Below are 23,784 nucleotides of genomic sequence, written 5' to 3'. Positions count from 1 at the left end.
GGAAAAATTGAATATCACAGAAGGAGCAGGGATAAAGGAAACAGTCTTTGCGCAAATATCATTAAGCCTTTTTGATCTGACCGAATATTGTGCGAGGTGATTACTGCCATTAGCGGGATAGACAATTAGCGCGCTCCAAGGAGATCCCTTTGTTTAAGATGGGGAGCGAGCGTCTCAGGGCTGAGCCTGTTATCAGCTACGGCTAGGCCCATCTTTTGTCCCATTATTACTCCTCTATCGCTCCTCCCCGTTCTCGCTCCTCTCCTTCTTATTCCTCACCCCACCTCCTGTCTGCACCAGTTCGTCTCAAGCAACTCCACTTCACGCTATTTGTTTTAATAGAGGTGAATCCTGGCTCTTTGTTCAATTTCATCTACTTATTCGGATCCGCTCTCATTATATTGCCTGCTGCTTCGCACATTGCCGCCCTGTGTTTCCAACTTGGACCGCTAAGCTGTGTTCTCCCTAAGTGGCTTCACTTCAAGGTCTCTTCATTCAGATAAGTGATGTATTACGGTGATGAATTCATCGAGAACACGCAACCACTCATCTATCCGTACAAAATTTTCGAATAGCATGATATTGACTTTTTATTGCATGATTACTTCTATGACTGATCGTTAATACCTTCAATTAAATTCAGAGAACCTGAATTATTAGCGGAAAAATTAGAATCATTATCCCGTTGCTATTACTAAAAAATGTTATAGTTTCCGAATTCTCCAATTCTAATAAACATTTTTAAATGGTAAAATTTCGAGACTTTCCAGGCAATAACATTACTGCAGGTATTCTATACAAGAATGAAAACTGTTCAAATTATATATGACAATAAATAATCAAATACCGGGTCAGCTCTTTTCGCAGAGAGTCATAATCTGCTCTACTATAAATTGAACATTTCTCATGGTAAGCAATTTTAGAACTATCTCTTTATGAATGAATTCAAAAACATTGAATTCTTCTTACAATAATTATTATTATTCTCAAATGTCTTCTTGACAGACTATAAAGATTGATTGACTATAATCACTCTCCAAACGATTTAACTTTCCATGACTGAAAAATCTCTTCATCAACTTATAGGTCTGTGACAGACGAATACTTCACATATTTTCAGTAAAAGAATATGTATTGTCCTAGCTGGCTAAGTTCTCGTGTCAGTTTTTTTCAAGATGCATCTGATCAGTTCAACAGTCTCTGAAATGACGACGGTCTTGAGGCAGCCCGAAACTTACGTCCAAAACACAGGAGTTGCCCGAGAAAAAATATCCTATCCAGCCGGGGTTAGAGCCTGGGACCTGTTTATGGACCTGTTTACCTGTTAAATCCCAGCAAAGGATTCACTTGAATACGAACATTCCATTTGAAAATTTTTAAAAGCATTGAAAAACTTCAAGATGAAGATTTGCATATTAGAGTTATTCTAAACGGATAGAATATAACTTCCTGTTCTTCTAAAACCCCCGTATTGTTCATTCAAGTACAGTTCAGGTGTAATGGATTGTCAACTTCACAAGAAATACGGAACGTGGTGTAAAAGCATTATCATGATTTCAGAAGTTAGGTGGAGCTTGAAAGATTCCGCGGAGCCTCTGAGTGCAGAGCAGACAGGAGTCAATGATCGCTTGTTGGTGTGTGAAGGATCAGCATCTGCAACCAGCATTACACGCGTGTTGCAGTGGTAAGCGGAGTGCGCCGTGTTACGACCTGCCTCGTATGGGAATAAATTGCGGCCAAGTGCGTCGCGGCGCAGACTAAATTGAGAGAAGATGCCGTCAGCCACCTAGCGAGTGCTTTACCAGCGACAGACATATTTCCATTTTTATGATTCGTAGCTTTCCTTTCCCCCAGTTCGTTCTTCTCGGCTCAGCAAAACGACGAGACTAGAAAATATTGTCTCCACCCGTGAGGCACCCATCTGAACGATGGAATATTTTTGAAGCAGTTTTATGTGTAATAGATGCAAGATGTCATGTGTCTTGATGTGTTGTGTCCGCCTGTGCAACGGCTGGAATGCCAGTCCAGCATCCAAAACGATCATATTATACCATTCATCTCAACGGCCAAAACTGTCGATATTGATGGAACATGCTGTTGTCAGCATTTGTGCTCATGAGGGATGACCTACTAGATTTTTATTGCATACTGAGTCTCGAAATTCTCTTGCGCCATATCATTTGCGATCTATCATTGGGAAATATGTTCAAGGAAATGCTGAAAATGTATTATGAGAATGCTCATGAATCAATTTTCCTAGATCCACTAAGATGTGACTTTCTAAATGTGTTCTCGAACAGCTTTTCTGGATATCCAATGGGTGACTTCCCTTCTCATTGAATCCATGATTTTCACTCATCTTAGCCTATGGAAACCAAGCAATGGAAAGAGTTGAAAGCAGCAGGATGCAATAAATATTGAAAGGAAAAGTTTTCCCCTCCTAATTTTTTTGACTACAAGAACGAAATAATTCACGTGAGTTCCAAGATCTGACTGTCTTTTGATAGTATATAATCTCCATTCTTATAATTCATGTTTTTGTTCAGTTTCTTTTATCATGGATGAAAGTTAATGATTCAAAATAAGTTGAGGAAATGCGATTGATATGTAACTTGTAATATGTTACATTGTTTTTCACATTGAAAATTTATCCATGTTGACTCTACTCCATAAAAAATACATTGCAACTTCCATTATTCCTATTAGTGTGCCAATTGAACATCGTTAGTAATATTTCTGATAGATCTCATGATTTATAATCTATTCATTTGCTTCAATTTGCGGTAGAATTTATGATATCTATGATGATCATTTCTCCACTCACTTTTAAAAGCTATGTTTTGATAAGGATAGTACGATGTTATTATATAGTGGAATGAGATGAGCAGATGAACTACAGTAATATAGAACAGTATGGAGTAGATCACAGAAAACGGGCTGGCAGATGATTGTGCCTCATCCCAATAGCATGTTCGAGTGCCGCACATCGCTCAGCCCTTCCATTTTTATTGTCCACTCCAGGCGATTCCCACGACTGCTTTTTCAGGCGATGAATTGAATTATACCGGCATGGCGATTCGATTTTCCATGGACAGAACAAGCGATAACTTTTTATCTCTCTCAGCTTCATGTTGTCTTCCACTCAATGAAACACATTTTGGATGTTATTGGCTGATATCATTCAATACTTTCTCCTCGTCATCAAGTCAAGCTGCAAAGGCGAATTTTATTGAGTTTGCTTCTCATTCCCGCCATTCAAACTCGTAGTGCATATATTACTTGAAAATTCAAAACCACTGATGCACAGTTTTACTTCAAATGGCACTTATGATTCACATCAATAAATTATCCCTTTGAAATTTATAAAGTAGCATTATAGTCCCTTTTTTTGAAATTAATATGAGATAATAGATCAAAAACACAAATTACAACTACTAGTTTTGATGTTTCACATATTATCATCGATGTACCACGACAAGATGATTTGTGGAACATTCAAACTAGTATTTTTAATTTTTGTTTTTTATGTATTATTTTATATCAATTTCAAAAAAAGATATTATAATGCTATTCTATAAATATGAATAAGTAGCCCTGAATACATACATTTTGAAAGGATATCCCCTTGAAAGATTCCACCATTTTACACTTTCGATTCAGATTCAGGATTTCTGATACTCTGACACCATTATGAACAACGCTTGAGTGAGCTCAGCTATCTTACCAAATTGCTGTTTAAAAAAGTATGCTTGGAGAATATGCGTGTCAAGACAGTTCTCACATTCCAACACTGAACTCGAATCAATGTAGCTTGAGAAACTAAGCACTCTCTAGCCGTCCTAATTCACGATATCATTAATAATAATTATCAAGGTTGGATTATCATATTGTCCTACTACCACATGCACATCAAGTAGATAGATCTAATCTATGGTACTTATAAAAATACGGTATAGGTAAAGCGCATACTTCCACATCTAATCTATCAAGTGTTCTCGCATCTACTGATCAATATTCAGAATTCCCAGAATGTCTGTAATCAAATTCAGAAAAGTAACCACTAATTTAACGTGCTATGTCTGTCACTTTCTTGAAGTGATAAGGCATGTGTTGTTTGAGAGATAGCTTACCTTTTCAATGACTTGTGAAATCATTCGAGAGTAATGAGACTATTGGTAGCCTACTCATTAACTGATCTAATACTAACCGCCTACAGCCACAGGTAACATTGACAGTGAACCCATGACCATGCAGTAAGAAGCCCATAACTTGGTTCAGTTGTAAGGGCAATAAATTTGAGTTCTACTTCAACAAAAGCCATTAATCAGAAGTTCGGTTTTGTTTGTACGATTCACAAGCTCTGCGCCTGACAGATTCACGTCGCACCACTACCTCGAATTTGACAACACTACTCTGAAAGCCTAGCGTTCTTCCATTCACCAACTCTCTCCAGCTACTTGCTCACTCTTACTCACATATTCTACACATCCCTCCTCCTTCGATTGTACAATTTCCAACTGTTATGCTTCTCCCTATTCAACATTTCGTTTGACTATCTTTCAGTTAGTTTAAAAATACCTCAACTTTGGAGAAATGAAAAACAGGGTTTGATACCCCTCTCCTACCCTTTCTCACTCACCATCTCTCTCTCCGTACCTTTCAAAGTGATGCGGATGTCGAATATCACGTTGCGTAGCATGTTTACTCAGAGAGTGATTGTTGAAAAATCGAACGTCAAATCCAGATCTCACAATATTATTTTTAGAGTTGTATGACATGAAACATTGATACTCAGTGCATCGGACACAGACACTGATCAGAAAAAGAACAGAATGGCCATTCTGCTGAATGAAAATTCTCAGATTTCAACCACACACAATGCTCTGCGAATATTTCTCTCATATTCTCATGAAATATCTCAATGTTATTGATTTTCATAGCCTTGGAAGACGATGAAGACTAGATTTACATCTTGATTTTGAGAAAATAATTATCTTCTATGAGTTTAAATGAAATAGGTTATTGTTAGTTCCACATCTAACATGAAATATTACATGTGCGAATCTTCCCCATTTCACCTACATATAAAGAGATTCCACAACATATCTGTGTGTAGTGTAAATTTTCTGCTTAGACTTTGTGTTGTCGTGTAGAATTTCGTTCTATTACCTATCTACAAAAGTTACAACATGAATTATTGTATGATAACATAATCATTATTCTTATCGAAGCTCTCAGGTTTTCCAAATTGTATTTATGTTATCCCCTAATTATCATAAAAAATAAAATATATATCGTATTAACTGCATTGGTTAAGAGTTTGATATATATTACTGCATAATGATCAGGAGATAGAATTATATGATAATGAGTCAGCGAATATGGAGTAAATCTGTAAATATGATGTGAAACAGTGATAGGTAGTAAAATTGGAGTGATTGAAAAAGAGTATGAATATTTCAATGCCATAGTTTTTTTGATCCCCTCATTATGTTATGTTAACTTTATTCTCTCATTATGTTATGTTAACTCAATTGCCCCATATCCAACATCCTATTATTAAAGTATTTTCATGAAAAAGTATAGAAGCTACCCTTCTAGGTCGAGTAAGTTACTCTTTGATAGCTGTTATAATCATTTGGCATAATGCCTAATCTCCATTTACGGAAATGTAATACGTTCAAAATTTTTGTGGAGCGCAGATGGAGAAAGATAGTGTAGAATGTTGATCCAAAGGTGAAGGTACCTGTTGGACTGTATCATGGGTGACGAGCGTAGCATGTAGCTCGCGTGAGGGCACAAGATGAGATATCGACCACGCTTCCTTATTTCTTTCTCCCCAAGGATGGCTTAAACCCCATTCGCCCCACATGAATGTCATCTCTACAGACGGCCCCCCCCCCGGCCCCCGACCCAGAGAAATTCCTTCCTGTCGTTTGCTTACCTCGCTCGACATCTCTACAGTACACACAGCTGCTTTCAAGAGTCCAACCTTTCCGGCGCAACAAATTACATCAATGTAAGTAAATGCATGAATGGGATTTGCAGTTGATTCTTGTGGATGATATTCTCTGCTCTATGCACATGGAGTGAATTTTGGAGAGTAGAGAGAGTAGTTTCTTGAGGAAGGATCAATGTGGATATGAACTATTGAAATTATTATCATCTCACTGGAATTATTTTGATACTAGGTGAGTATTATTGAATGATGATAATAATGATAGAATAATAATTATTATTCCTTGCTCTGTTTGATCAAATTTTATCATTATCACATGATTATATATGATTCTATCTATTATATTTGGTCCTTAAATTAGATTGATTTAGTTTTCTAGTGCTTTTCTGGAACTATAATTTAGAAGAAGCTTTTCTGTTGCCGAGATCTAGACCTTGATTTGAAGATAAGAATGATGAGGTGCTATGTGTTATCTGTTTTACTACGGCATGGAAGCCTGGACGCTGAAGGACATTGATGTGAGGAGATTGGAGGCATTTGAGCTATGGATGTATCGAATAATACTACGGATTCCATGGGTGGAGAGAGTGACCAATGTAGAAGTGATGAGACGCATACGCAAGGAAAAAGAAGTAATTATGACAATTAAGAGAAGAAAACTGCTATACATGGGACATGTTATGAGAGGAGAAAAATATCAATTACTTCAAGTTATTATGCAGGGGAAAGTCCAAGGAAAGAGATCCGTAGGAAGGAGACGAAACTCATGGCTGAAGAACCTTCGGGATTGGTTTGGATGCAGCAATAATGACCTATTTCGATCTGCGGTCTCAAGAGTAAAAATCGCCTTGATGATTGCCAACCTTCGAAACGGAGACGGCACCTAATAGTCTAGTCAATATAGACATAAAAAAGGGGGTGTGCTTGCAATTTATATTGTAGTTCTGATTATTTGGGCACATAAGAGAAGTCCAGAACCAATTTCTCCATGCAAAATTTCCTTGTGCTAGATACAGAGTGGCCCAAAAACCTCGTATTTTCGGCTCATTTTCCAGTTTTCAGCTATTTCTGCCAAATCTCGTGATCAGACAGAAAAATTTTCTGCGCCTTTTTCCCTAGAATATAAAATTCTGAATAAAATGAGATCATTCGGAACTCTCTGTCTCCAATGAGTACTGAGTTATGATTTTTCAAAAATGATTGAAATTTGAAGAGAAAATCAATTTTTGATGAATTTTAGATTTTTATCAACAATATCTTCCGATTGTTACCATTTAGATGTATAATTTAAAATCCCTCTGGGCGTATTTTTTTGCTCTACAATCTGAGATCAGGAAGAGCGCTCTATCTCATATAGATTTCCAGGTACACCTGACAACAATGCTCCTTGTATTGTGAAAAACACCTAATTTTCAGCTTCAACCATCATCACCAACTACATAGTCTTCACATTGATATTTCGCACAATGACATGAGTTCATAAGATTATGTTCTATGAGAATCACCCGTTAGATGCACTTCATTTCAGTATTTCCTAGTGGAGAGGCGCGCTTAAGGACACCTCAAGGATCAAAATTTCAAACACTTATAACTTCTGACACAATGCTCAGATTTCATCGTACTACACTTCATTCTTCTCGGCTCGTCAAGGCGGTCCAAAATCATGCATCATAAGTCAAATTCGGTCGAAAAGTGGAAAATTTATTGTTGAGTGTACTTAAGCCCATATTCCAATAAACAAAAAATGGCCAATTTCTATATTCAATATGTCAATTTGGCCTTTCTGCTTTTCTGGCCAAGCGGCCAGTAGCCGCATGAAACGTAAAATTAAGGTTATACTGCATTATTTAAAACGTGATTGAATTTGTAATAAAATTATATTTTATAGACATTACATTTACCTGAAATGCTGAACTTCAATCATTCAAGTCACTGTTGAGTAAACAGAATATTGTAAATCCAGTGTTTTTGATTACGGTATTCAATAATATCTATTCTGTATTCTGTTTCTAATTCATCAATGGCATTCATTGAAGTTGTTCTACGAAAATGTGAGTAGAGATGTTTCGGGGAGTTGAAGAACTGAATAACTTTTTTTGAAGTGTAAATATTTATGTTTCAAACTCAATGGATACATTATTGTTTTGAAAATATAACAATCACAACCTTAATTTCACTAACAAGAGTAACCTAACCACAAAAGTAAATAAATATATAAAAAATACTTGATTCCTTGATCATAAAAATGGTCGATAAATGTATCCAATGTTTCCCAGTTAAAAATATAGGCATCTCACACATAAAAAATCGTTCATGATAACTTGAATAGAAATAAAATACTGATATTGAATACTATCAAAACTTCTTGTTTATTTACTGTTTGTTATTCAATATCTCGCGGTAATAATCAGCTGTTTCACAAAAATTTCCAGCCAGCAACATATTCAGGTTTACCAACATTTCTTTTACTTTGCCGCACTCTACCGTCATAAAGCGCGTTAACTATTTTGTGTTGTTATGTTGCAAATTTGGAGTGCGACAAAGTTTTTTTGTCATACTTACTCAATTGCAGCTGTTTCCATGCATTAAATCAAGCCAGTAAACAGCTGTTTGCAGAACAAGAAAACATGTGATTTTAATTACAGCATACTATACTGTAAGGAGATCATTTATGTTCTCTTTACAGTCGAGTATGTTAGGACTTTACTGAGTCCTTATAACATCTGAGTAATTAATATACCAACTCAAATAATTAAAGAACTCATTTAAGGAGTTTCAAGTTATGAGAACTCATCTGAAATCTTATAATTTAGGCCTTTATTATTTTATTTGAACTCGAAGAGTCTGTCTGTTATGAACTATGGGCTAGGTCATGTTTATAGAATGCAGTAGCTCGAGCAGCAGCAGGCTATGGTTTCTGTTTCTCAACAATATTATCCTTTCTCAGATAAGTATGACAAAAAATATTGTACGTAACTTGTACGGTAACCTATTTACCGCATTTGTATGATAATTCTGCCCTCAACTACGTTTCGGGCAGAAACAATCTTACTTATGCGGTGAATTATCGTTACCGGACTTGTTACGTAAAGTACTATTGCCGCACTCAAATCTACATTCCCGCACAGGGTGTGGAAATAAGGTATTTTGCGTACTATAATTGATGCGGGAATGACCACTTTTCCGGGTAACTGTGGGAAATATAAATTGCATGCATCAATGTATATAGTGACTGGACTATAAAGAAGAAGTTTCGTGAGAGAATTTTTTGCCAAAGCCAAATAAGTGATCATATTCGGCTTAAATGTTATTGAATACAGTAAAGTTTATTATATTTTTGGGAAATGATATAATTCGATTGATTCATGCGATGGTGATAATCAACAAAGTCATATCCTTACCAAATTCCTTAATAAACTTTCCATTCTGGGAAATATTTTATATGAGTCTGGAGGTTTGAATGAATACATCTGTTCAATTATTTCTTGGGAGCTTTGAAAAAAGTGATTGTTTCTATCACAAGTATTAGCTTGAAGAATTATTATTTCTTCCATTTAATTCCAAAGAAGAAAATTGAATATCACTATATTGAATTATAGTCTATTATATTTTTGGGGAATAATATTAAAATTTGATGTCATGCGATGGTTATAATCATCATTGTCATCTTCCTATACCAAGTTTGTTAATGAACTTCTATTCTGGAAAATAGATTATAGTCTGAAGGTTTAAATATATCTGTTCGATCATTTCTTGGAAACTTTGAAGAAAAAGAGATTGTTTCCGAAACAAGTGCCAGCTTGAAGAGTTGTTGTTTCTTCGAGTTAATTCCAAAGAAAGAGTACTTGAAAGTTGAACAGGGGTATCAAGATCTTTGTATGGACGCTGGTTGGCTGTAATTCTTCTTCAGCAATATTTTTGCAAGGAACTAAATCAATATTGAGTCCTTGGTTGTTGAAGTCTCACTTAAGGATTCGCTGGCTGGTTTTGTCCCGAGAAAATAAACAGTCGAGGATGCTCAGCGGTCCGATCTAATATCCTTGTTCAACGGGGGAAAAAGTAGACCGAGAACTGTGGGAAAAGGACATCTTGAGAATAAAGTCGCCCTCAACGATGGTTGTCTTGGAGATTTTCTTTCATCATTCTTGAGGTTTGTTTTCTTCATACCATATAATGGCAAAGTAGTCACAATGCTATAGAAGTTTGGGAGGTATAATAAAAGAATGATAATCAGCTTTTTCTAGCATGGAAATGTGATTGAATTATCATCTCAACTATGTCTTCAACATTGAATCGCTATTTTCACTGTTTGCTTCGCAAAAATAATAATTGAATTTCTGTCTGATAATAATTATTGAATATTTTCTTCCCATCCTTCATTTTCGTTGTTGATTGTGAACTAAATATTCATTACGAACCGAATTCTATCAAACAAGAAGAATGAAATCTTTCGTACTGTTGCGATGGTGGTAATGTTGATCATACAATTTTTTTTAAGCTATTATCATTTTTATATAAGTTAGTCATGCAAAAAAATATCATACATTTTAATAAAATAATTTTTGTAAATTTTTATATATTTGTTATGACTGACATGTTATTTTTTCAAGAAGTTATTTTTGTTAATTGACGCATTCTTATGAATACAAGTAGCCGGAGACGGCTGTCAACTGGTTATCCAGGATAGATTTACATCTCACGAATCGTCTTAATAAAGAAAATTAACCATTTTACTTGCATCTGAATCCAAACGTGGAAAATTATTGCCGAAGTACGTGAAATCTTTTTTCTTCACTGGTTTGAGCGCTAGTTACAAAGTTCAAGATCAGTGAATAATTAAATAATACAAATAGCACAAAACAACACATGACAACAATGAAGCTTCATAATTGTGATAGAAATAGTAACAATAATTGTAATTGCCCAATAATACAATAATAGAACGCTCTGACAATATAAAGTATTTAGGATACAACTGCCAAAATAAGGAAGCTTATATACAAATTCTATCAATTAAGGCGTATCATAGACAAAGAAATGTTAAAAACTGTATACTTAACATTAGTTGAATCTCTTTTAAGGTACGGTTTGTTAGTTTGGGGTGCAGCTAACTTCAGTTCTATAGATCCATTATTTAAAACTCAAAAACGCATTTTGAAAATAATGGGAAACAGGGAAATATGGTTCCCAACTGTAGAATTATTTATACAAAATAGAGTACTCAGCGTTAGGCAATTGTATATATTGTTGTTATTGGGGTATATGGAAAAACATCAAAATAGGAGCCATATCATAAATCATAGCCATAATACTAGAATAAGAGAACGTTACAACCAAGAAGTACCAAGAATGAATACAGCATTTGGGCAAATATCACTAGGATATTTAGGGCCTACAATATCTAATAGAATACCATTAGAAATAAAAGGAGAGGAAAATTTCAATAGCTTCAAAAGAAAAATTAGACGTTGGTTATTCAGTATTGGGATACAAAGTAGTGAGGAACTAATAGTAAGTAGGATTTAGATTTAAGTAGTATTCTTTTTAAATAAGGTAATTTATAGGTAGAAAATAATACCTTGGTTTAGTATCATTGTGCTAGGTGATGCTTAGGATATATAGTTTTAGATTTTTTGGAATTTTTGTATTATCTGTTGTAGCATAAATTTGTATTAATTTGATGATAACCTCGACACATATACTATATAGTGAGGTATCAGTTTGTAAAACTTGAATATTGTTATATTATTGAAAATGTATGAAAAATGATATGTAATGTTCCTGAATTTATGAATACACTCCTGTGGATGTGTCGTCCAACTTCCAGAGAAATTATTAAACAAAAAATTTGAGATTTCAAATTTGAATCAGAGAATAATTCTAAATCGTCTCATCATGAATCTTCACTACAGTGTTTTTAAAGAAATATTCACACTTGTGAAATTCACTCCAAGTTTATAAACTCATTCAGCTTGTATTTACTTCATTTTCGTGCGTTTCGCAAAGATTATTGTAACTGTCTCTCACAAGTTTTGATAGTTGCTGTGATATAATGTTCTAGATTAGTGACACAATAAATATACCATAGTTAAATTGTATTTCCATTTGACAATTTTCGAAATTTTGTACATTTTGATTCTACCTCACACGTTATATTAGGTAAATTATAATGATTAAGCACTACTATATTCGTGTATCTATTGCATTTTGTCTAGTTTCTTTGAGGTTCATAGCAAATAAATTAAATTTTAATATGTTGTAGGGATCCATGTAGATTTTTGAAGCTGGAATTTTCTTAATCACTCTCCATAGATTAATACTCCGTTCTCAATCACTACAAATGTTTCTGTACAAATAGTTTTACATTGTTAGGGTCTTCTGAACTGAAATACTACGGTATCTTGCTGAAGTTTCTTCAAAGATTTGTAGCATAACAAGAGGAAGGTTCAGTGTCAGAAATGAATTGAACGTCCTCAATATTGTATAATATTCTACGTAGGTAGGTACTTGGAATGTTGAGATACACACACTGAGATACGCACGCCAACTCAATCTTGATAAATTTCTATTTTAGCGCTACATAGTCTATCAACAAAGACGGCTGGAAGATGGAAGCAGCACATTATAACCGATCAAAATTGAAGATTTATAATGTTAATTTGTGGGTGTGATGGGGAGCATGATGGATTGGGTGAGAGGATGGACAGGTAGTTAGTGTTGAAGTTTGAAAATTTCGCACGCCGAGGGAGAGCGGGAATTAGGTGCAGGCCGGGATGGGGTGCTTCGTCTTTGTCAACGGCTCCATATCCCCGAGCTGATCAGTCAAACCTCTGTCCTCTGCCCCTCTGCAACTACTGTGCTCGCAACTTCATATAGCCCAACAACCATCCTGCGAAATAAATTGTTCGTGACGGGAATTCCATGTAGAGAGAAGCTTGCATCCCACACACGTTCATTTGTCCTTACACCGATTCTCTCTTCCATAATCACGGAAGCTTCATGAAGATTCTCTCGAGGATTGGAATTATTGAGGAATATGGCATATTATTGAACCATTGCGATGTTCTCATCAAAATTTCTTAATGAAATGTTCTTAAATTTCTTAATAATATATTCTCATATATTATTGGTTAATCGATAGAATTCTCATCAATTAGAACAACCATAATTGTCCAGAAATACTCATTATTCGCTACTCCGTCTGCTATTGATTACTCAAATGTATTATAACACATTTTTTATTATAACATGATATATTAATTATTATTCTACTCTAATAAACTTTTAAATTCTTTAGTTGAGTTCTGTGATCACATTCGCTTCAATAAAGTTCTATTTCCATTCTGTTATTCAATTTTAGTGTAAAAACAAATTATTAAAACGATTGGGGGAGGACCAACAGGTACAGCCCAAAACTGAGCCTTCCCCAAATTTTCATTAATACACTAGTCCAAAAAGCATTTATGTTTCATTAACTTGAGAATTTGTTATAGCACTGATTCGAATTGTACAGAAATTAAAAGCACAAAATCGGATCAACGATTTTTGCGAAGAGTTCTCTATTCATGGCAATTGCATATTTTCAATAGCGAATTTTTTCAAGCCTCCAATGAAGCAATTCAAAATGCATGGAATCGATTATCGCTCATGAACAACAGGCGGGAAGTCAGTAGGGTTCTGATTGGAAAGCGATACATGGAACAGATCCTATGACTATTGAAAAAGGCAGTTCCAGCATCATGTAGAGAGCTAATCCTGTCATATTGGTTTCCAATGAAAATACATGCTTGAGAATTCCATCACTATCATTCAGAGAGAGAACAACCGAGATATTTATGAATATCCATTCATATCCGAGTAGGATTCTTCTCATTCAAGTAAAATATGCATACTTCAAATGTTGAAAAATACTAAACATACCGAGATTTGAGATTTCCACATAAATGTGACACAACATCGAAAAAGTCATTGCCAGTACATATCAATCTCTATTCTCCACCTTTCATTCCGTATCTATTCATCGTAACTTTGTGATTGAGTTTGAGACTGTATGTCCCGCCCTATTACCTATTTCATTCTGTACAAGGGATAAAAATATCTCATAAATTATTAAACGCATTAATTCTTCTTCACTCATGATACATCTATAATATTACAGGTTACTCCTTGAAAATTGTATTTCTAATTCAAAGAGTTTTGTAACATACACTTTATGATGTACAAAATATTCAAGATATTGATAAAGCCGATATAATTTTGGTTTAGTTTCACGCACATACCATTTATTAAATATATCCATATTAGAGTGGCCTTCAAAGGTTAACGGAAAAAATATTTCCTTCCACTTGAGGCTGCTACCAAGCTGATTAATTTTAGGTTCAAACAATATACTTGGTTATTTATCAATCACTCCGTATCATTAATGAAAATTTCGAAAATGCAAACAAAACATATTTCCATGTACAGAGTCAAGGATGCAATGTTTACAAACAATCTCAATTCAAATATGATTCAGAAGCAAACAATAAGTGGGTTACTGACGAACAGAGTTTGTTAGAGCCGGGATTGGAGTACGTGAATTGATACAAGTAAAGTAAGTCAGTGTAAATTTCGCTGTTATCGAAGTGAGAAAAGGAAGTTAGCATAATGGTAATGGTAAGCTTCAATGAATAATATGTTCTCACTTTGGTGGTTGGATGTTGAATGAGATGGTGGAATGTTGAAGATAGAAGGGAAGGGTAGTAGGAGGGAGGAATGATACGGGGGGAGTGAGAGAGATATATATGCTATAATTAGCTATTAAAGGTTGTGCCTATAGGCGTAGTGCTTAGCCTTGCTTTGATCAGAGCTGTACTGTTCTGACAGGACCATGCCCTTTGTAGCATTTGAAACCGCCCGTCCAGCTACTGTTCTGACCGACGTAACTCAACCAAAAGTTTTTCTTCACTCACTTGACCGCAAGCATGCGTAAGCGTAGTTTGTTTTTCCACTATCTCCTCTTGTGGAAATGTGGACTGACGCCAATTAGAAAACGCTTTCTCGATTTCAATATACATCATTATTTTCCACACATCCGTTGTGAAGAGTCCGAAGAGGCATGGAAGAGAATAACTGCCTGATATTCACTGAAGACAGACTTCAGTCCAAAAAAGACTTGTGCAACGACTAATTTTCCACTTTTTCGAAAAAGTATACCGGTAAGTTTTCAGATTCACTACTCTCATATTCTAAACAAAATTTGGTCCAGTAGCGTAATTTACTTTGACTTCTGAATGTTTCTACAGGTCTACTAATGATGTGATCGAGAAAATTTTCATAAAATATCAAAGAAAGCTCTATTTAGAGAGAAATGTTTGAGCATGTTCGGAGAATTGAAGGAACTTTGGATTTTGAAAAAAAGGAACGATGAAATCACAACAATAATGTTTCAATAACATTAATATATGTCATAACTGTTTTCCAAATGAACGAAATCGATTCAGAATGGAATAAACTGTTAAATACCTAAACTGTTCTAAAAATACTCGAAACAAGTTAAATTACTAAACAGACTCCTAGGCTATGATGGAAAGTGGAAGGAATAGGAAGGTTATGCAACGTTCCAACAAATTTGTTTGAGAAAGACTGTGAATCAATAATATTGTAGCAGTGAATTCGAGTTACTACACATAATATTTTTCCTATGATGAGCTCCAACATGAAGAAAACCATCATATTCCTATAACCTCAATAGTATAATCATTGTGACAAGATAAGTTCTCGTATTCCTCTCATCTGATGCTCCAAAATGTCTAGAAATCCATTAAGACTCTCATTTGTAGCAGCTTGACCTGGAATCTGGACTTCCAATGTGTCTGAAAGGACTGCAGACCGAATTCCTCTGTTACACGTATAATTGCATTCATGTGATGACAAACGGTCACTTCCAGATGTGATACTACCAACATTAATCTTCAATGTGAGTGTGAGCGGACGTTTTGATCGTGATTCTGAATTCATAATGATGTTGAAACTTTTAGACCATTTGAAACTTATAACCATTGATTAAAGAGCATAACTAGCTCGTCACATAACTCATCACAAACAATAAATCTTACTTTGTCAATAACATGTATATGTTCACGGCAATAAGAACACTTTGAATTTTGAATTTTCACTATGTTCATTTAACTGATTCACTAGAGTTTAGTTTTCGGTACCAATTTTTTGTTAAAATGTTCAATTCGGGATTAAAGTTCTTACTTAATTGAAATTCCTTTTTCCGTATATTTGTTTTATTCAAAATAGATTTGAGCTTGGTTCAGATGGAATTTAGACATTTTAGCATAGAAATAGACAAATACAAATACAATCCACGAATCATAGAAACTTTCAAGTCCCAGAAGGGAATTATGAGTTTTTCCAGTATGATTTTTTCCAAATTAGTGACTTACCTAAAATTATAAATTTGAGTTTAGAAAAATTGAAACTCCATCTTACTTCTGATAACTCAATCTTTCTCAATCATTATTATATCACCTACATCTCTTAGGAATACAATATTTGATTCAATGTTCTTCTGAATGGATTATTGCATGCCTTCTAATTGATAGAGAAAAATATAAAATTATATTATGTTATCAACTAAGCTGGAAAATTCTGCGAAGTTTAAAATAGTGTAATTTTTCATCTTTATTGTAGGGAGGATCGGATCTTCATTTTAATTCCAAAACAATATATTATTCCATGTCTCTTCCATGAACAATAAATTATCATGAATAAGTAATTCCAATAATTAAATTAATCATTGAAATATCATGCTTTCCCATCCCCTTGACGATTCCACAAAAACATTTTTAGAAAATGTTGACTGCAATTCATTTATGGGCTATCAATAATCTTTACTATGATAAAGGAAAGGACTGGGTTATACACGTACGAGATAGGAAAATTATGTTTGACGCATCATGACGTCTGAACTACTTGATTGATTAACTTGAAAATTTACATGTAGATTCTTGATAAACCGTGGATGGTTAAAGGCCTATTCCCAATTCTTCAGGATATCATTACGTCAAGTTTTAAAATAGACATTTACGGAGCACGGGTTACCTGCTAGTATAGAATATCTTTCAAGCTAGACATTCAGTTCTTATGGAGCACTATAGAAGTAGTTTGTTAATGTGGAAAATGGGACTAGAATAGGAGCGAGGCAATTTATGAGCATGTAGTATCAGGGCATGTTAATTTGAAATTTTGCATATCGATTCATTTAATTAACCGGGGATGGTTATAGGCCTATTTTCAATTCTTCAAGATTTTATTATGTCAAGTTCTCAGTTTGTCAAATTTTAAAATAGACCCTTGCGGAGCACGGGTTACCTTCTAGTATAGAATATCTTTCAAGGTCAAATAGACTAGACGTCTAGTTCTTATGGAGCACTACAGAAATAGTTATTAATGTGGAAAATGGGACTAGAGTAAGAGCGAGGCAATTTATGAGCATGTAGTCTCAGGGCATGTTAAATTCAAACGAGAAAAGAGGCGACCTCGTGCGCTTGGGGTGCCACAGACCACTCGTGCTCACACGGCAAGTGAGGTTTTGCGGCCTGCTTATGCGATGCGATGCGCTGCGGTGCAGTGCCGCTTCTCAAGGGACGCGTCTGCGGTCGGCCTCAGGTTTGGCGGAGCCTGTATTAGCCACCATCATATAACACTTAACTTGCAATAAACTCCACCACTTGTGCAATACAAGACTCGAACAACGCTACTAGTTGAATGTTTTAAACAAGGAACACCACTGAAAAGTTCATTAACTGAGCGTAATCAGTGAAATATGCAATGCACAGCCCAGCCTCAATAAATTTGACCAGTTTTCATTAATACTCTCACGAATGTACAGCAAGGACCATTCTCAATTTCTCGAAACATTGTTTCTCACGACCATAATTTTATAGGAATAACTTTCGTATCTTAATTATTGTTCATTATAAGGTGAACAGAGTGAATTTTGTGTTTGAGAATAAAATGGTAATTATTCTTGATTGGTAATAAGCCAAGCATCATTACATTGGAAATGACTTGTAGATCGACATATCTTTCTGTAGATTTGGAGAAATATTGAAGCAGATCATAAATTATTTTTATTATAATTCAAACCCATTTAGGCAAGTGAACGTAGATAATTGGAGGATTGTAGAGTCTACGGTGTATGAGCGAAAATCATGACAGAGAACAGTCTCAATCAATTTTTTAACATTCAAGAACATTCAAACAGAATCTTCATCGTATTCACATAGCCGAAATATTACAGAGAGGGCGAATAATTCAACAGCTTTCCAGGAAGTAATAGAAAAATTCTAACTCGATATAATCATAAAAAAGTCAGACAACAATTTTAAATTATTTTTTATAAACACCATGGGTAGATTTAAATATTGATGAAATATTTCATACGAGTAAATTGTGACGAATTAATATCAGCCTTCGTATTAGCATGGAAGGTTTCAATCGATTTTCATGATGGAGAAAATGATCACCAAGTACAAGTAAGAAGATGAGATACTGTTTTCTTTTGTAAAGCAAGGTTGGGTTAGAATATGAACTGAAGTGAGAAGAAAACTCTGATAAGAAGTAAAAGCAGAGAGTCACGTTCTCAATAACTAACACTCCGGCATGACAATGCAACAAATTGCAATCTCTTCCCATGGCCTGTGAAAATACATCTCATTCTCAACCTGTGTAGCTCATGATGTATGTAGACACCACGCTACGACCTAGAAGCTGAGCATGCTCGCTACATCCATTCCAAACTACACAACATTGCAAATTAGGTCTTTGTCAGAGCTTATTTTTCTTGTTCCAGGCGACTCCAATTTTCTCTGTATCCACTTGGATAAGCGAGTTCCTAATCCAATTCATTCTATGCTTCGAATTACAAAAGACCGAAAAGACTATTTGAGAATGCAAAATGTTTTTGAATGAGTTAGGAAAAATTATCTATTTTTTTGACGAGAGCAGAATGTAATAATTCATTGTACGAAGATTAATCATGACGATTGAATGAAAAGTTAACCTTACCTGATATGCCATCGTATGTCCACCATTCCTCCCAGCTAACACCAGAAGAAGCTGAAACAGAAGATTTTATATTTTCAAGAGCGATTCCATGTATCAAATCATTATGTATAGATATGCTATGAATCACTATGTATTTCATTAATATTACTATTTGATAACATCGATCCTACTCTAGATCTTCTCCATTAATCATTCCATATACGACGAATAAATTAAATCAGAAAGAATCTATAGAATAATATTTCTCCCTACCACCATAGAACGATTAAGGGGGATATTTTCAAAGAAGTTCAACAAGAAAACATCTGTCAAAATCAGTTTCCCTAGATTTTCTTGAATCTCTTGTTTTTAATATAACTATTTCAATGTCATCAACCACGTGCTGAAAGTCATTAATCATGAGCATCATTTATAGAAAAAAATCATTCTAGTAGGGGAAAAACCTGATGAGAAATGGAAAAAGAAATCGACTTAAGGGTGGTGAGAAACATCGATCAAGTGACGAATTATTTCAAGAGACTGCTTTGTGTTTTTGCGAATGTGTTCCAACATAGTTTGGCGATCTATTAGGATGGAAAACGGGGTGTGGGAAGTGGGAGTGTATCCACAATGTACTGTAGCAGCAGCCGAGTCCATCCCTATTTGTATTTGAATGTTTCGGTGGTGGTTGCCGAGGGGTGACGAGGGGCGGTGAGGGTGTTTGGTCCATAAATTGCACTCAATGTTGGTGTACAGCGCTTCGGCTTTGTAGAGCGCCAGGTTTAATCTTGACTGCCCTTTGTCCTACGCTCTGTGCCCCACTGACTCTCACCCTTATTGTTTTGTACAATTAATAAAAACAACTCGCTTAAAACTGGCCTCGACAAATCACCCTCTTCCCCCCTCACAGACCATCCCAGTGCACCAACGCTAACCAGACCTGATCTCACTGTCATCCTCAATGTCATATAGAGAGTGCGACTGTTCAGTACTTGTTTCCCAGGTATTAAAAAACCCTGAGGCGTGTTCAATATCGAACACTATCGTTTGCTTCATCGTATATCTACAACAATATACGAATGCAATGTGAAAGTCAATTCTAGAGATTACAATAGAAATAATATAGATCGCATACATTACAGAAAAAAAAAACAACTACAACTTGCATCAACTACAAAAATGCATCTCAAGTACATTCAAGATTTTTGGTCTTAACTACTTTTTCAGTGATTTTTGGAATACTAGTACATACACCTAAAGTGAACTGTAATTCAATCAGTTGGTCCTAGTCTTTCTATGAATAAATCGTGGCTTCATGAGCTTCACGACTGCCACCCCATCACAAAATAATAACAATTTAGATCAAATACCATCAAAGGGTGAAATTAACAATTAAAGCTCCCCATCAAAGTATATGTCAAGTTATATTAAGTTGTGGTGGTACTGGTTAAAAGATAGTTCGGTGAAGAGCCAAAAATTTGCCAATGATGGGAACTATTCAGATACAATATTAGAAAAACTTATGGAATGCATGATGATCCGTTCTACCTTAACGAATATTGCAAAATCAATTTATATAATAGCTGTCGATTGAATTTTTTCAGAGAATGAATATTTTATGACGTTGGGAAAGTTATGTAGACGTTCCAGTTTTCAACTAGAGATCATGATGATGTTTGATTCTAACTTAATTCCATAGATTTTTAGTCATAGATTGTCTGTTATGATGGAAAGTCCAATAAACTGTGAAAAATGGGAAAAGCTATCTCACCATTCCACCGTGTGTCCGAGAAAAGGTCTTTGAGTTGTCCGTGGAGAATTTACAACCATGAAACTTCGTTTTTCCGGGAAGCCAATTTACACCCGTGTTTACCTTGAAGATTGGCCATCGAAAGGACAAGTGCCACTAACAGTGAGCAGGGGGGCCTCCGCCTCTTCACACGTGGACAAGATAAAAAATCTCCAGTGTGCAAGAATGTACCCGCCCAGCGTCCAGATACTTTAGCACCGGGATAACACGATGGTTGGCTCTAACATCTAAAAAATGACCCTCCTTTCATCCAGCTCTGCTCCTCTTCACTTTTATGCTGGCCGACGTCTTCTCTCTCCTCTGTTCCTTGCGGTATTCAAGAAAGACTACCTTCCGTTTTTTACGACAGTCAGGGTTATTTTATTTTCGCCTCTGTTTATTGCTGCTCAGCAGTATAAAAATATAAATTGTGACCTTTCAAGGGCCTTTCACAACTCCACATTCTTTTGTTTCATTTCAGGCTGTTATGAAAAATTCATGGATCAGGTCACCTACATTGTCGGTGAAAGTCAACTATCTCTCAATCTTCTTCATTCAGACGAGATAGTATTTTCTCCTCATCATCTTACCATATTTTTTTCGATGTTTATAGTTACATTCCTTCCATGAATGTTCCAAATAAAATTTAATTGTCGATATACTTCTCAATTCATCAGGAATATCATAGACTGGCTTATGAATGGAAAAATAGAAGAAGGAACAGAACTTTTATAAAATATTGATCAAAGTTCTAATAGGCTACTTCAAAATGAACATCAATTTCTCACAAGAACAATACAAAACACCATAACAAATTTTCAAGCACAATAAGGACAGATCTAATTCATTCAATGATCAAGTCAATTCCAATTATCTCATACATCTTGTCCATACAGTTCAAGCCTTGAAAGATCAAGTGCCCCTGGTGACAGGCTGATGAAGCTCCTCCTCAGAAGTGGAATACTCTCTTGATCAAACGTTTTCGTATTTACTTTGAAACAAAGTGCCTTGACTGAATCAGAATTGTTATTATCTCTCCAAAACAGAATTGTTGTTATCTCTCCAAAAATATTTGACAATAATCTAAAATATTCATCCCTTTCTTGACTATTCAATAGTAGATGTTCAATCAGACGAATAATGATCGGCAATCTTATTCGAACAAAACACATAACAATCATCATCATCATCATGTCTTCTATCAGTAAACTATCGGAGCATAATAAGGATGCAAGAAACCTGTATAATGTCAAGTTTGCAAACAGAATTTAGTGCGACAACAGGTGAACGCTGTACAGTTCTTTCGATTTCTGCAAACTTATGTGTGTTCCCAAAACACATTCTGCTGAGCAGAGACGGTATTACACAGGGAATACGTCAGCAAGCAATATGAATGTTTGTGTGGGGGTGAAGGAGGCCCGAGGCGCCCACTTGGATCTGGGGACTGATTTCGTCTTGTTACCTGGCAGTGCAGCCCAAGGCCTCTACAAATCCATTATAGGGTGGTATTCATCGTTTTGCTCAGTCGCACACGCCAACGTGCAGAAACGCTTCGCCCTTCGTAAACTGCAACCGAAAAGGTGAGCAACAGGAACAGCAGCAGCAAGAGCAGCAGCAGCAGCAGCAGCAGAACGCCACAAACATCTACGTACTCTTTTCCATCTTGCTCCAGACGAAATAACCTACCGCTTACAAAAATAAATAGAATCCAGTATTCCGGAACGCGGTTGTGACCAACCTACGTTGTGCACGGACAAACACTCTTCCAGGATTTCTTCGTTCTTATGAATAAATCTCCAGTATATCGCTTGCTTGTAGAATGTAGAGGCTCACCCTATAGATTGGTTAAGGCCCTGGCCAAATACGTGGATCGAGTCCATGAATAGAAAGTGATATTTGTTGAGCGACTCCATCTTGATACGATTGTCGAGCACCTGAACAGTTTGCATTACCAGTTCCAATTTTTAAACCTCTATATTCCATTGAAATAGAATTCAGTATTCCCTCGAAAAAGATGTTGTTTTATTCTCAAATATTTCCATCGACGAGAGAAGTAATTCAAGTTTCATCAGACTCCATCGCTCTAGGATAAGAAATCTTATAAATCCTCGTTCACACCAAAGTTGTCAACAAAAATGTTTTTCTCCTGTCCTTATAAATCCCACCTAATTGAATGGAACTTGGCAAACACATGATGTTTACATAATGTGTTTTCCAAGTTATGTTTGATAATAGAATTTGAAAGAAAATTTTGTTGATAAATTTGGTGCAAACGTGCCTTGACAGGAAAAAAATAGGATTCTCAGTTCAAATGTTACATCTAATTCCACTTTTATGGTCGGTAGGCTTCCAATGTTGGGTTTTCTTATTTTCTCGCAATAATTGTTTTTTGTTGAGATTTAAAAACTCAAATGGAAAAACTACAATGTTTACTTAGCCACTCTTCATGGAAATAAGAAATAATAATGTGAAATTTTCATCATCACAAGCTAGCGAAAACTCCATGACCATGATATTGAAATATCATGTGACAATATATCAACACCTGACTGATTGATGAAAATATTCCCAAAAAATAGCTAAGTATCAACAATGCTGGAAATTGTCCAAAATAAGGTGGATATCACGATATTGTGTGCATATTTTATGTTGAGTAGAAATATTTTCTTAGTAGAAAAGCCCCAACAATTCAGAAAACTCTGTGGATTTTCAATATTAGAAGCGTTCCTGATAGCAAGTGATTGAAATTTTTAGTCATCATTTTCGTTAAAATCTGGAATATCATTTTGAATTCCATGATACCATGTAATGGAGCTTTTAATTTGAGGTTCCATTTGAAGTAAAACTGAAAAAAAAACATTATTCTGAACCATCTACAAGATTTGATCAGAATGACGTCTGGATTGTGAAGGGAGATTCACACAGTACGTGAATTTTTCAGGCAGTGTGGAATCATTTGTAGTCGCAGTAAGTAATGAGCCGGGCGACTGGATTGGGT

At 35.4% G+C, this 23,784-nt stretch overlaps 1 protein-coding gene across 1 annotated transcript in view; it reads right to left on the bottom strand.

The window, feature by feature from the left end:
* The window catches only part of LOC111051918 (carbonic anhydrase-related protein 10), a 117,050-nt gene that overhangs the window by 57,717 nt on the left and 35,549 nt on the right, over nucleotides 1-23,784 (bottom strand). The window contains exon 2 of the mRNA XM_039424594.1: nucleotides 19,019-19,069. Coding sequence (XP_039280528.1) covers nucleotides 19,019-19,069 — 51 coding nt within the window. The remainder of the gene's footprint in view (nucleotides 1-19,018; nucleotides 19,070-23,784) is intronic.

Source organism: Nilaparvata lugens, chromosome 3 (genome assembly GCF_014356525.2).
Source record: "Nilaparvata lugens isolate BPH chromosome 3, ASM1435652v1, whole genome shotgun sequence".
In the NCBI taxonomy this organism is placed as follows: domain Eukaryota; kingdom Metazoa; phylum Arthropoda; class Insecta; order Hemiptera; family Delphacidae; genus Nilaparvata; species Nilaparvata lugens.
Note: the sequence above shows the minus strand (reverse complement) of the source record. Positions and strands in the feature narration are given on the sequence as shown.